Raw genomic sequence first — 14,798 nt, 5'->3', positions numbered from 1 at the left:
GCCTATGGATGAGTGGCGAGATGACAGTTACACTTGATGACGTCATTTTCCTCCTACGCCTTTCCATCAGGGGAAAGTTACTTGATCATTATAGGATCAAAAGCGATGAGGCCTAAGAGATGATGGTGATTCATTTGGGAGCTAACCCAATAGAAGCCCTGATGCAGTGTGAGAACACCAGAGGTGCTCGTGCTAAATTCTCATACGTGCAGAACCTATATGCAGAAAACCAACTTGTGAATTCATGAAATCTTCCGAAGAGTGTTTTTTTGTCGAAGATTCTGTCGTTGATCGTGTCCTTAATGTTGGTGACCAAAGAACTCTAAATCCTTCATCCATTGTGAAGCAGAAATGGATTCAAGTTCCTTCTCCTGTGTCATCTTCATTTTCAACCCATGCAAAAATTGCAAATCATGTATATGTAAGGATTCTTATTGTTGAGCCTGGTTTCAATGATGGAGATTTTCACATTGATGTTAATTTCAAAATTCCTCTGAAACCTCCTGATCCTGTTTTTGTTCTGGAAATTTCATCATGCCTCCACCACTTCTTTCTAAGATTGTTACTTCTCGCCATTGTTCAAGGCGTGTTGGTCGAAACAATTATTTCATGATGAAGGAGGTTGTATCTGTCAGTTTAGAAGCAGCTTATACTTCAAATGAAAATGGATCTCTGAGCCATAAGATTTCCAAGGGTAGCACTTTTAGTTCTCATAATAATTTTGCAAATGGAACACATGTTACTAAAAATGTTAGTTCTATCAAAGGGCACATAACATCATATACAGGACCTGCATTAACTCCAGAGGCTTATAGACGTCGTCGTGAGATCACTGTTACTGGAGATAATGTTCTTCCACCTATTTCTGATGTTTTGAATGGGAAGTTCACATGGAAAGTTCATAATTTCAGTTTGCTTAAGGATATGGTTAAGACAAAGAAGACAGTGAGTTTGGTTTTTCCTGCTGGGAAAATGACCAAGTTTTTCCGGATTTTATGTCCAGGTCTTGGTTATGTTTGTGTAAGGAATCGAATCGGCGATAAGTCTTATGAAGATGCTAGAGATGAAGAGCAGAAGTTGTCTGCGTCTCATTCACTTATGTCCAAAATAGACAAGTCTATTGTTGGAATTCCTGTATTGGCTCAGAAGCTTGTTCAGGTTCAAGCTATGATAATTTCGATAAATTTTCTGGAAATTATTAAGAACTTCAATGAGAAGCTTGCTTATAGTTTACATGTAGATTCAAGGCAAGAATATATATGTGATCAATTCCTAATTTCTTGTGCTCTAATATGTCAACACTTTGGTATGTCTTCATTATGTATGTATTATGAGTTTAAATAATGGTATCCTGGAAAAGTTATATTCTGACATTACTTCATTTTTTTCCAACCTTGAAGACAAGGTTGATCTTGAAGGGGTGAGTAATGATAGAGAGTAAAGTTATATTATTTAAGTTAATTTAGAATTTATATGGATGTTTTATGTATTGTTTATTTAGTGTGCTCTTATTAATATTTGGGCCTCTTAGTTTATTATCCATTTGAGGTATTATATATATATATATATATATATATATATATATATATATATATATATATATATATATATATATATATATATATATATATATATATATATATATATATATATATATATATATATATGTAGTCTCTATGAGACATAAAAGGATATCAAAGAAATCAAAAGTTATGTTTTATCTTTATTTTCTTAGTTTATCTTCTTCATAGTTTAGATTTTCCAGCTTTTAATAGTTTTGCTAGGGTTCTTATTCAAGTATCCTAACATACACCATGGAATTATTCAAACATCTACTATTGCACTGTTGTAGTTTCACATTATCAAACACTACAACAACAATTTTCCTTTTTCCCTCCCGTACATTCACACCAATGTCACCATTCAACCAACCTAGTTGCTGCCCAATTATGACCTCATCAATACAAACAACACAACATAACTACGAAAACACCGGCATGAACATAGATATGGCAACGTCAACATGTATGGGTAAAGCTGGTGAGAAATACAAGAAATGCTTGATGGTCCAATCTAGGGGACTTCATATCAAACACATGAGTGCATCCAACGAGAACTATATGACACATACAACCTCGGGGGTGCGGAACCGGTGACCACTTTGATCCAGGGGTCATAACCATTAATGTAAAAATGTATTCTCACATGTGTAATCCAATTTTAATTATATAACATTAGTATTTAATTTTTTTAATTAATATTTTGTTATATATGTTATATTAGTTAAATACGTTTTTTGTCCCTCTAAATATTTCAAATTTCGTTTTTAGTCTTGTAATACGGTGAACTGACTTTTTATATTTAAGCAAACAATGTTGCGGTGAACAAGAGTCGCCACCGACTTTTATTTTATCCAATTTAAAGAAAGGCTAAAAGAACAGAAAAAGACCTTTTAAAGATTTTGAGTTCGGGGGTAGGTCATACAAGGGAAGGTTTAAAGCATCCTTTGTATCCATGGTTATCCATGGGCTCTTAATTGCTTAGCTCACTTTTGAATTGTTTGAAATGTTTGAAGTGTCGTGTGTGTTTAGAAAACATTTTTGAATAAGGACTTTAGCTTGTAAAATAAGCGTAGCTTTTTTGAAGGTTTTTGAAAGAGGAAAGTTGGATTTAAACCAGAGCAGGCAGTTAATAGCAACTACCCTAAGTTTTGAAAAAAATATTCTTTTAGATTTTCAGGGCTATCCACACCATATGAGGGTAGGAAGTCCTTTTATTGGATTTAAAGGGTCATCGGAGTTATCGTTCGCCATAAGACTGACCCTTCCATAAAGAGGGCAGGTAGTCTAAGGGAAGGATATAATAGTCATTTGATATTTTTAGGCAGCAGGCGAGGATACTTAGCAATTGGACAAATCATCATTTATCGAGGCAACATCGAGGGACAAAATTGATGATGAATGAACTGAGGGCAACATTTTGCTTTAGGTATCCTCGGAATCGAGGGACTTGACTATTTTAAGGCAACAATAATAAGGCAACAAGGCAGCAAATAAGGCAACAGGCAACAAGAGAGGTTACCCTAAAGGTGTGTGTGTGGCACAATCACGTGGTTAAATTCAGTTATTTTATCTTGTAAGTTAGTTATTCTAATTCAATTCAGGGTTGCACTCCCTAAGATTACTAACCACGCAGTTAATATTATGGCGAAATAAAAGGCAGAAAAATAAAATCCTACGCTATTACAATAAACACCTGCGGGCAAAAATAAAAGGGCAAAATAAAAAGAGAATAATTATTTTAGGGTAATCGAATGGCTTGAGCCTTCATCGATCCTTGATCTACCCTGAAAAATAAGAATGAAGAAGAGAAAGGTTAGTGCATTATGGATCTATTGATTATTTACACAAACCCTAATGTAAACCAAAATGGGCAAAACAATTAATTTAATGTTTTTAATAACTATTAAGAGTTAAGAAAACCGAAAGTTCGATTAAATTTAATAATTAAACAATTATTTGATTAGACCCTAATTAATTAATTAATTAAAAGCAGATGTGAAAAAACAATAACTATTATTAAAAAATTGATTATTAATGTTATGAGAAAAATCGAGTTTTCGATTAAATAATTTGGAGATTCATGCAAATATTTATTTAAGAACTAGAATGTTTAACTAACATAATTTTAATAATTAAAAAAATAAGATAGAGAAAAGGAAATAAATAAAAGGGGTTTATGTAATAAAAAATAAAAAATTTGAAAAAAAAACTTAGCTTGGATCACGTGTGGTGAGGCTGAGGAGGTCCATGGTGAGCCTGCAACCTGGCGTGCGTTAGATCCATCTTAGGAATGATCCTAGGGCCTCGATAAGAGGGTGCACCATGATCCTTCGTTTCAAGCGTGTATGAGATCTGCAGCATGTTACTTCAATAAAAAATATAATGTTGGGATGAGGGATCGAACCCTCAACCTGAAACTCAAACGCTTCCATTACCAATCCAGCCAAGCACGTTTTGTTGTCACATGTTCTGCTCTGTATCATCATATATTATTTCACAAAAGTGGAAAAGAAAAAAAACACGCGTTGGGCCTCATATTCAAATTGGCCCAATCGCTGAAAGCCACGAGGTCATCTTCCTCGTTCACCCGTCGTTTTAGGTAACGACCTTTTACCTACAGTCAGTCTCCATAGCCATAGCACCTGCCACCTTCAAAAATTCATACAAGCTATATAAATCAAAAGTAAAGCCATGGTTAGACTCGCCTCTTCCTTGCGACTTCAACCATGTGCTTAATTTGGACTAATTTTCCTGTATCAAGAAAAACCTAAAACAAAACCCTAGCAATCAACAATGGTGATTCACTCATACAGACATATAAATGCAATTAAATCTCCAGGATCATCCACCACATCATGACAAACAAAGATATGTACTCAGAAATCATTTATAATGCATGAAACTATGAAATCGATATTGAAAAAAAGTGCTCAAACCGAGAGGTATATGTGATGATTCTTGGTGTTGCAAGGCTCGGTGACGACCTGGACTGAATCAGGGAATTTTGAAGAATGTGTTTTAATCACCTAGAACCCCTGAATTGGCTTGTGTCCTCGAATTTAAAATTGACTTTTACTTGAGATTTTTGAAGCTTCGGTTAGGGTTCCTGGGCTGCCAAGAAACGTGTCTTGAAGTCTGGAATGCTTGTGCATATATATGAGATCCAATTAGGTCAAGAAAATTGAATTGAATCCACTTGAATCAATGATTGGAAATTTGGAAAATATGATTCATGAAACTTTCTAATTTTGATCCAATATTGACTCAATCATTCCAATTCCAATTTGCACGAAATTGAATGTAAAATATGATGAAAATTTGATTGGATTTGTTTGGAAATTAAAGCCAAATCACATCCCTTCCAAAATCTCTTGATTATTTGATTTTAATCACCTTTTAAATGATAAAAAAATCAAATAAAATTAAATATTATTCAATAATTCGTGGGGATTGGATTTGATGCTTTAGATAACTTGAGGATGAAGGTTGGGCCAAAAAAGATTGGGTCCTTTTGCAAAAAGATTCATTTTGGAGCCTTTTATTTCACATTTTTTCCTTTAAAATGGTCTAACTTTGACAAGGCATATCTCCATCAATTTTTAAGATATGGAGGAGTTATAGGACTTTTGGAAACCTCAAGATGTCCTTTACAAGACACTTTGGAAGATGTTTTCCATTTGATGGTTTTATATTGATGATATGGGCTTTGACAAAAAACTGCTTTTGGTTGACTTTCAAAAGGGACCTATAATCTTTTGATCCATATCTCTCAAATGAAGCATTTTTAGACTTGGCATGTGAGAGGAAAAGTTGTAGAGAATTCAATTTCCTTCAAATTGAGCTTTGGATGGAAAATTTATGATGTTCCATGTGAAAGTTATGGCTGGTCAAAGTTCAGTTGACTTTCTCCTACAAAACCCTAATTTAGAAACTATGCGCTTTGTTGATTTCTGAACTTTCCTTGATGAATCATGATCAATACTTGATCAAATTATGAATGATACTTCAAAATAATGGTGTTGACAAAAAATCAGGAATTTTGACTGTACTTTGACCACAATTGACTTTTAGGTCAAACTAGTCGACTGTTGACTTTTTGGATAATTGACTGAGCAATCCTTGGTATTGAAGCTTGTATTTTGCCATAGAGATAGTTTAAAACATCATGAACCATCTGAAATCCATTGGAGACCTTGATTTAGTAATTTTCTTCAGAGAAACCAAAACCCTAGTTTAGGAGGTCATTGTTTAGGAGAGTATGTCCTTATGTTTTGAACTTTGGTATGAGCTTGAAAGGTGAAATGAGATGGGAAAATTTTAGGGTATGACAAGTCTCTTCAAAATTTTCTATTGAAGAATTGATCCCTAATGTCAAATGCCACTAACGACTGCTTATGTGCAACACACATGGAATAAATGTTTGATGTTGAAGTTGTGAAGTCCTAACGTCAAAAGCCAAAACTCAGTAGAAAATTGTGTATCCCGAAAAATTATTATCAAAAGACATATAAAGTATGCCTAAAAGAAATTGTGAAGTCCTAATGTTTAAAATTGACTTGTAGTTTAATGTTGAAGTTGTAATGCATCAACTTGACTTGCAGTTTGATACTGAGGTTGCAATGTGCCAACTTAACTTGAAGTTTGATGTTGAAGTTGCAATGTGCCAAAATGAGGGATTCTATTTACATCATATCCTCAATCATGTAATTTTAAAGTTTAAACTTTATTTCATTTTAAATTATATTACTCCATTTTTGCGACATTTTTTCCCTGTAAGTAAATTGCGTTCATTTGAAACTATATTACTCAATCTATGCAGATGTTAGCCAACTTTTATACCTCTAATAATTTTATTCATATATATTATACGCGAACGAGTATGATTGTGTCATGACTGTAGTTGAATGTGTTATTTGTGAGCTATACCCTGAACGCGTTATAGACATTTCACATACCTGTAATACACTGAGTGTAAAATTCAGAGTGCAAAATGTGATTCAATTGTTGAAAGAGTCTAAATCTCCTCTACTAATAGGGATATGGGGGATTGAAGGAATCGGTAAAACAACCATTTGTTGAGCTATTTATGATCAAACCAGTCCCTATTTTGAGGACAAGTGTTTCCTCAATATGGTCGGGACAACTTGGGGAGAAATTAATGGTCAAATTTCTTTACAAGTGAAACTTCTTTGACAGGTCAATAAAGCCACTAATGTCGAATCAATAAAATAGATTTTAAGAGAAAGACTTCGACATAAAAGGGTACTTCTTTTACTTGAAGAATTTACTAAATTGGGACAACTAAAATCTTTGTGCGGAAGTCATGAGTGGTTTGGTCCAGGTAGCAAAATAATCATCTAGACAAGGGATAAACATCTACTGAAGGAGCATGGAGTTGATTGTATATATAGAGTGAAAGAACTTAGAGAAAGTGAATCACTTGAGGTTTTCAATTGGCGTGCATTCGGGAAACCAACAAGTCCTCCAAAATATTTTGTTGAACTTTCTAAGCAGGTAATTGCTTATTCCAGAGGATTGTCTCTTGCTCTTAAAGCCCTTGGAAGGTTTTGCATGGAAAGGAAGCCCTTCAATGGAAGGGTGCATTATAGAGTCTTGAAAAATATTCCATTCCAGCTCCATGACTAGTACACTCTTTAGAAAGGAGTTTGGATTATTTAAGTGACGAAGAGAAACAAAATATTCTTTAATATAGAACAATTCTTTATAGGGATGAACCAGAATGATGTACTCCAAGCATCAAATAGGTCAACACAAAACACATCTATTCAAATAAGTCTTCTTGAAGATAAGAGCCTTGTAACCATTGATGAAAATAATAAGCTTGAAATGCATGTTCTCCTATAAGTTATGGCAAGAGATATCATAATAAGGGAATCAACCAATAGGACTAATAAGGTGAGTGGTAAGTCCTATTCAAATGAGTGATATGAGTGGCTTATGATGAAGGATTAGAGACCCTTGAACTATGATTTGAGCCATGGGATCTTGTCCTGGTCAAAAGTCAACTTCCCAGATGAATTAGGTCAAAAATCCTAATTGTGGACCAGGTGAAATTGGGAGTTATTGAACTTGAATTGAAATTCATCTTGCATTAGATATTGATGTGGGAATCATTTAAAGATGCTTTAGCTCTTTGAATCATGCTTTGAAGCTTAAAGTCTCTTCCCAAATGAAAATCCTGATTCCAATCCCTGATAGGCTCAAAACCCTAATCTGGTGCCTTTGATGGATTTGAGGCTTAATGCTTTGATATTGGGGATCATGAAGCATCTTGAGCCCTATGATTGTGTTGAGGATCAATTCAGTCATTGATTGATCCTTTGCTTAAATTTCCTGACTTGAAACCCTAATCTGAGTACTTGGTGAACAAGTGATTGCTCTGGGTATCTGTTTTGAGTTAATGGAGTAGTTGAGATGTTATATGATGTGACATCTACGAAAGGTTAAAATTTAGGTTATGACACACTGCCGCATGGCATTTTTTGTGTATTTTAGGTATTCAAGCCCTATGAGTTTTTGTGAGAAATCAATACGAAATAGCAAAAACGGGAAGAAAATCAGACAAAAATATAGTTGTGACAGACTGCCCATCAACATGACGGTGGTCACTCCCGGGTGGTCAACCTGTCACGCAAAAGTTAACAAAGTGGAGAAAATGAGCTACAACAGCTAGGGGTGGCAAAACGGGCCCCGCCCGCGGGGAAATCCCGATTTACCTACATTTTTTTTGCGGGGCGGGGTGAGGTTTTAAGCCCGCTTCCTATAATGAGCCCGCCCCGCCCCGCCCCTTTTTTTGGGGGCTTTTGCGGGCATGAGCTTTTTCATACAATTTTACTATTTTTCGGCCTAAAATGTTCAATACTCGCGGGCTTTCCCCGTCCCGCCCTCACTATTTTGCGGGGTGGGGTAAGATTTTAGACCCGCACTCTCAAATATGCCTGCCCTGCCCCCGCCCCGTTTTTTCGCGGACTTTTGCAAGGCAGGTCTAAACGGGGCGGACATGCCCGTTTCCCACCCCTAGCAATAGCGTGACTGTCTAACTGTTAGGGTCGTGACGTCCCTCACACCTCAAAAGCTTCGTGATAGTCTGACCATCAGCCAGGTGACGTTCGTCACGCTGGGGCAGTGTAGAAAAAATCGCCCAGTCTTCTCCACCTCTTAATTTTCTCCTACTTTCAATGAAAATCTCCACGAAGTCCTACACGATTTCAATGCAGTTTCTATCGATTTTGACTCTATAAATTTGCCTTTATTTCTTCAGTTTAGGGATCCAAATTTTTAGAGTTTAATTTAGACAAATATTTACATCTTTCAGAGCAATTAATTTCTCACACTTAGAGATTACTGCAGTTTAGATTTAGAATTTGAAGTTTATCTGTCTGTACTTGAATCAAGTACAATTTAATCTTGCTTCCATAATTTTTTTTTGAAAATTTTTAAAAGTTTTCATTTTTACCAATTTGGAGCTCTTTCCAATTAAGTATATATATATTTTTTTTATGTTTTTTCACATTTGCTTTTTTACTTTCCTGATACACTTGCATGCTTATTATTATATTGTTAATTATTACCGTAATGAGTATGTTTTTTTTATGTATAAAATTTCTTTACACTGCTCCGTTTCAATTATGTCCAACTAAGTTATTAGAGTTCGGAATGTGGGAACCGTCGTGTTTATGGTACTTGCATGTAAGTTGGAAATTAACGGTTAAATTTGAAATTTGTTATTTGGGCTGATTTTTACATTACTTAAAATTTAAAATAACTGTCGCAAAAGCGTCAGTTTAGAGACACCAGCTCTGCATCAAAAGAAAGGAACTGTTATCTGACTTAGAAAATAAAAATCAAATTTTAAAACTTATTTTAATTTGCAAAAATATTTGCTTTCAAAAATAGAGTTTAAAAATATAAATGTGTTGCAACATCAGGCGTTTGTGGGTTTAAACCCCGGTGTTACATGAGCGACAACCGGTAACACCTTTAGATATATTTTCACCAAAGACGGCTTTTTAATTTATTAAAAGTACTTAATTTTCAAAAACATAAGTTTTATACTTTAACACGCTGAACAACGACAACGACAATATATATTTTAGGATAAAACTCGGTTCCAGTTTCGCGAACGCAAACAATTCATTTAAATTAAGTTTCTTTCTATTAAAGAAAAATATTATCATGATTTAATTAATAATCTCAAATTAGCAGTGGGCACTGTTGATCGATGCGAACCACATTCTAGTCCCGCTTTTGTCATATTTTCTAAACTAACTCGTTTTAATTTTTGTTTTAAATTTCCTTCCCGTTAAGATCCACAGCCTTAGATTTACACGACAATACTAGATAACGGTTGATTGGTTATTGTCCTTGTGAGTTCGACATCTTTTTATAGTACAACTGATATTTCCACACACTTGCGGAACACACATCATGCATCTCTTCAACAGCTTCTTGGAGATAAGGTCGGAGGGAACTACCCCACTCACGTAACCAATTCCTTGATAGAAGACACCAACTGACCCTTTAAGAATCGTTATTCCTCGTCCTTGTAAGACATAACCTGACTTTGGTTAGGAAATGACCTTGAGTCTAGTGCTTACGAAAGATGTCCGTGCAGGAGGAGGGATTCTCCAGATCCAAATTGCGTATTTTTAAATGTGCCTTCTGAGTGAGACGGACCACCAAGAAAAACGATCTCTGACACTCGTTAAACTCCCAAAATTAGGCTCAAAATATTTAGTATATTTCCGTAAGGAAATAATTCCATAGCCATATGCGGATTTAGAACCACTTTGTACTCCGAAATGTTGGAAAAACAAGGCCGATGTCGATTTACTTCCTTTATACTCGCACCAATGTTAGAAAACCAAGACAAATGCCTAGATCACAGGATGGAATTGTGAAGGAGAAACCAACAAATTGTTTAAGACAACAAAGGAAAATTGACATTCATGAAATGGGATAACACGCCCGGTGTATGAGCCGCAAACCCTTTGATCTTCGAATGGAGGAAGGACACCTCAATCCTCAGATGGACCAATGTCTGTCATTGCTTAAGAAAAAAATTATTTCAGAAGAAATACGAGGCATATCCCAAAATGCCTGAACTAATCCAAACTCCAAAAATGTGTGTAACAACTCTTGGTTGACACAATAGAAATGGTTATGGTTGTAGTGTTAACGACTAAACACAACATAGTATTAGTTGGGCAAATGAGCGCGAAGAAGCAAAGAAACCCTAAAAACAAAGAGAGAACACGAGAATTCAGAAAAGCGAAATCTCAAAATACGAATAAGAAATCAACAAACACAAACTAGGTCAGTAGAGAAACTTTTCAGAGATGTGGTCAGGTCACGCACACATAATCTTCAAGACGACAAGGCTAAGGAAAAAAAACTTTCCAAAAAGTCAAAATGTGGGAGAGTGAAAGGAAAGGAGTCCTTTCGGAAACCCATTGAACTTCCCCAAACAAATCAAAGTCACATGATCGTGCTCCACTACCAATGGTCGAGATCTCTTTACGGTCTTCGAAGCGACGTTAAAACTCTTTAGGGTAATCCTGCGAACGATCAAAGCAGATGGCACATGTTAGTTATTCTCTCTCTCTCTCTCTCTCTCTCTCTCTCTCTCTCTCTCTCTCTACGACATGCAAACATCAACAATTACAAAGCCTTTCCCCTTTTTGCAACAAAGACAACGACTGGGCAATTGTTTTAAATCGAACATAATTAAATACTCTTATTCCTATCTGTGAACCAACGAGTAATTAAATATTCTTTAATTTTATTTGTGGACATCCAATAAACCATTAAACCCATATCTACTATGATTGAAGAACCGATCCATGCTTACTTTCTAAGCTAATTTGTTATTTAGTAGGTGTTGAGTTATCACTCATTTGCTCTTATCTTTAATGTTGAAAAATATGAATGAAATACTTTATGAAGTGTCATGAGACACAACCAATTTATAATTTTACAGTACTACGTAACTTTTACCCGTGCGGACCCACACATATATTGCAGTCGTCCATCTCTAATTATGTACAAAATATAAAAAAAATAAAATTTGAGAAAAATTCAAAATACTTTTTTTTTTCCTTCATTTTATTGAAATTCCTTTGTTAATTTTCTTCTCTATTGTCTTTGATTCAAAACAAAACAAAAAAAAAAATCAGCGCGATCAGTGTTGCGTCTTCTTCAACATGCCTGTGAGAGTAGTATTGGAGAACACTCCCACCCCTTCTCATGTTTCAGGTATATACATATTCCGCGTTTCACTGTTTTCTTCTTCCTCTTCTTCGAATTATCATTATTGTATTCCTTAATATATTCAAATCTTGTTTAATTCTTCATCTTTAGCTGTAACTCCAAGGCGTCGTTCAGTCCAATCTTGTACCCTTCTATGTGCTGGACAGGTACTTACTTTATTAATTTCCATCTTTTTGTTTGAATCTTGGAAATAATTTGGGAAAGAAATAAAACCCCTTTTGAAATTAGGTTTTTTTATGAATGTTTGGTGGAAATAATCATTTTGGGTTTGATCAAAGTAACTAGGGTTAGTCTCTGATGATGGGAATATATTAGGGTATCTGGATATAATTTTAGCGTATGTTTGGCTTTGCGGTAAATAAAATTGATTTTGAGTGAACCGACTCTGTTAAATTGATTCGGGCTAAAAGTGAGTGCAAGATAAAGTGATTTATAATTGGATAAATTTTTGCATAAGTAGATTGAACAGTGTACAAACCAATTTAAACTTTAAAGTTACAAATCCGAGCTTCAAGTATTATCAATTCTACTTGAGTATAATCAATTCGGCTTGAGAGCAACCAAACACATCCAAAATCAATTATGAGTGTTCCAAATGTGAAACCGAGCATACACTTGATGAATTTGAAATATAAGTGAGTACTGAATAATAGAGGAATGAGACTGGATAATAGAGGAATGAGTGAATAGGTTCTTGACATCTTGTTCTGTGTGACTCTGTATTGTGGTCCCGAGGAGGTGTTTCTATTTCAATATATGTTTGGATCCGTGGTGAGTTTTTTTTGTCAAAATCGCGGTGTCGCTGTGATTCTAGAGAAGTTCCAAAGTGTAGCTTTTGCTGGAATTGTAGTGGTTCGCCGTGATTCTCACAATCCCGTAGCCAATCCAAACATTAGGGAGCTGATACAATTACAAGGAATCTAAGATGTATAGCCAAATTCTGGGTTGGGTGAGATTTGAAGCATGAGATGGATTGTATTGATTTGGGCTCAAAATACTTTCATTTTGCAACAATGTTGTTTAATAGCGGCTAGAACAGCCCTATAGCCTTATATTGTAGCAGAGTTTGAACTAGTTGCTATTGTTTTGCTATATGCTATTTAGTATAAAATGTTGTCAAATAGCTGCTAAGCGCCGCTACCGATCTGTTGCGCAGCTGAATTTGAATGAACTGCTATTTTCCCACCGTGATTGACAACATTGTTTTCGCAACTAGTCTTGGCTGGTACCCAAGCCACTCCATGATTTGAAGGGAAAACTCTGTACTGGGTGTATAGATTGTCGTATAAATGTATTTTATGTGCACCTGTGCCTTATACGTATCCGATATTTGTGTGGGTTGTTGGTTTCAACTTTAGCTTTTAAACCGCTGAATTACATTTAACATCTTTTCTGTCTTTCATCTTAGTATATGTTCAAAGTTCTAGTGGTTGTTTATTTACATGTGTTATACTTTCAGGCCTTTTCTGGGACTCAGAATGTTTCAAGCTTACAAAAAGACGAAGCATGGAGGGTAAATGTCCGTTTACAAGGATGTGATCTTGAGCACGGATATCTATGTGGCACCATGGAAGCTCTTAATGTTCCTATGGCAGACACACCTGTAAGGAATTTCTCTCTAGTTCATATTTCTTAAAGAAAACACTTTTCTGTTATATATTCATCGAAAATGAATTAGCGATGTTTATTGAACTTCCATTGGTGTGTCATACAATGATTTTCTCTTATGATTTTTATCAGGTAGTAACATTCTGGGAAGGGGAGATTGTTGATGCGAGGAATTATACTTTCTTCACCGGAAAATGGGAGGCAGCGTATGTTATTATGCAATAACTAACAATTAAATCAAGCATGAAGTTTTTATGTTTCGTTAACTTTTTTTTAATTTGTTTCTTTTTTCTTCATTTTTCAGACCAGAAGATGATATAAGGCACTGGACTAAGTTTCCATCGTTTTCCCCTCTATTGGTAGTGACCTCGACTTTGCTGTCATGTGTAAAATGTTGTTTCATCATATATGTAATGTTTCTAATGTACTTCAATTTTGTAGAGCCAAGTAGAGGTAGATGGTGGCAAATCTATGGACCTAAGCAACTATCCCTACATATTCATGGTAAATTGATCACCGATATTAAATGAACAACATCTTGAAAAAAAATTTAGTATGTGAAATGAAACACTTGCATTATGTTTTTCATTTCAGAGATGGAAGGAGCAGTACTTCGTAAATGTCGGAACTGACTGTGGGTTAACTATAGCTGGATTTTACTATGTTTGTTTCTCGTGCAGCGATGGCTCTATCAGCGGATTCTACTACGATCCAAATAGCAGGTGGCTTCCTCTTCCGATTCGTAATGATTGAGCAGTTTAATATCGAATCGAGATACAACTTGAATGTATATTCTTATATATATCGTAAATTTTTTTTAACATATAACTCATGAAACCTTTGCAGCCCATTTCAGAAGCTTGAGTTGAAAGCCACAAATGATGGAAGATCGGGTTTCTCTTTTTCATCGTATGAGCTACAATAGATTGTGCGACACGTAACATATCAGAATACATCATTTTGATTGAACTTCTTTAAGTGCGTTACAGTCAATGAAAAAACCTGGAAGATTATGCAAGAGCTCAAGACTGTCAGTGATGTATAAGAGTAAGAAAAGTGAAAGCTTGTTGTTGTTGTTACAGTGAATCTTGTCACAACTTTGTTATATACCACAAGCTACTTATTATGACTTTTTACAAGCTACGAATATAGTGAAAAATGCTCAGTTTAGTGAAAGCGCCAATGTATCCAAGAAGTGTGTCGGTGAAACTATCTATTGTATGTATTTGAAGGGAACTTCAAGAACTCATGTGATTGTACAAAGTACAAACCAAAGCCGACATATCGATATTCCCGGCATAATAAATAACAGTCCAAACATCATCACTTGTCATGAAA

General features: G+C 35.2%; 1 protein-coding gene across 1 annotated transcript; it reads left to right on the top strand.

Annotated features, from left to right (window-relative positions):
• The first annotated feature begins 11,681 nt into the window (after window positions 1-11,681).
• Window positions 11,682-14,798, top strand: LOC131601418 (uncharacterized). The gene is made up of 8 exons (XM_058873230.1): window positions 11,682-11,837; window positions 11,943-11,998; window positions 13,312-13,455; window positions 13,593-13,666; window positions 13,765-13,819; window positions 13,902-13,964; window positions 14,055-14,182; window positions 14,307-14,798. The coding sequence occupies exons 1-8, from the start codon at window positions 11,786-11,788 to the stop codon at window positions 14,383-14,385; spliced, it is 651 nt and encodes a 216-aa protein (XP_058729213.1). The 5' UTR covers window positions 11,682-11,785; the 3' UTR covers window positions 14,386-14,798.

The sequence above is a fragment of the Vicia villosa genome, linkage group LG5 (assembly GCF_029867415.1).
Source record: "Vicia villosa cultivar HV-30 ecotype Madison, WI linkage group LG5, Vvil1.0, whole genome shotgun sequence".
Taxonomy (NCBI): domain Eukaryota; kingdom Viridiplantae; phylum Streptophyta; class Magnoliopsida; order Fabales; family Fabaceae; genus Vicia; species Vicia villosa.
Note: the sequence above shows the minus strand (reverse complement) of the source record. Positions and strands in the feature narration are given on the sequence as shown.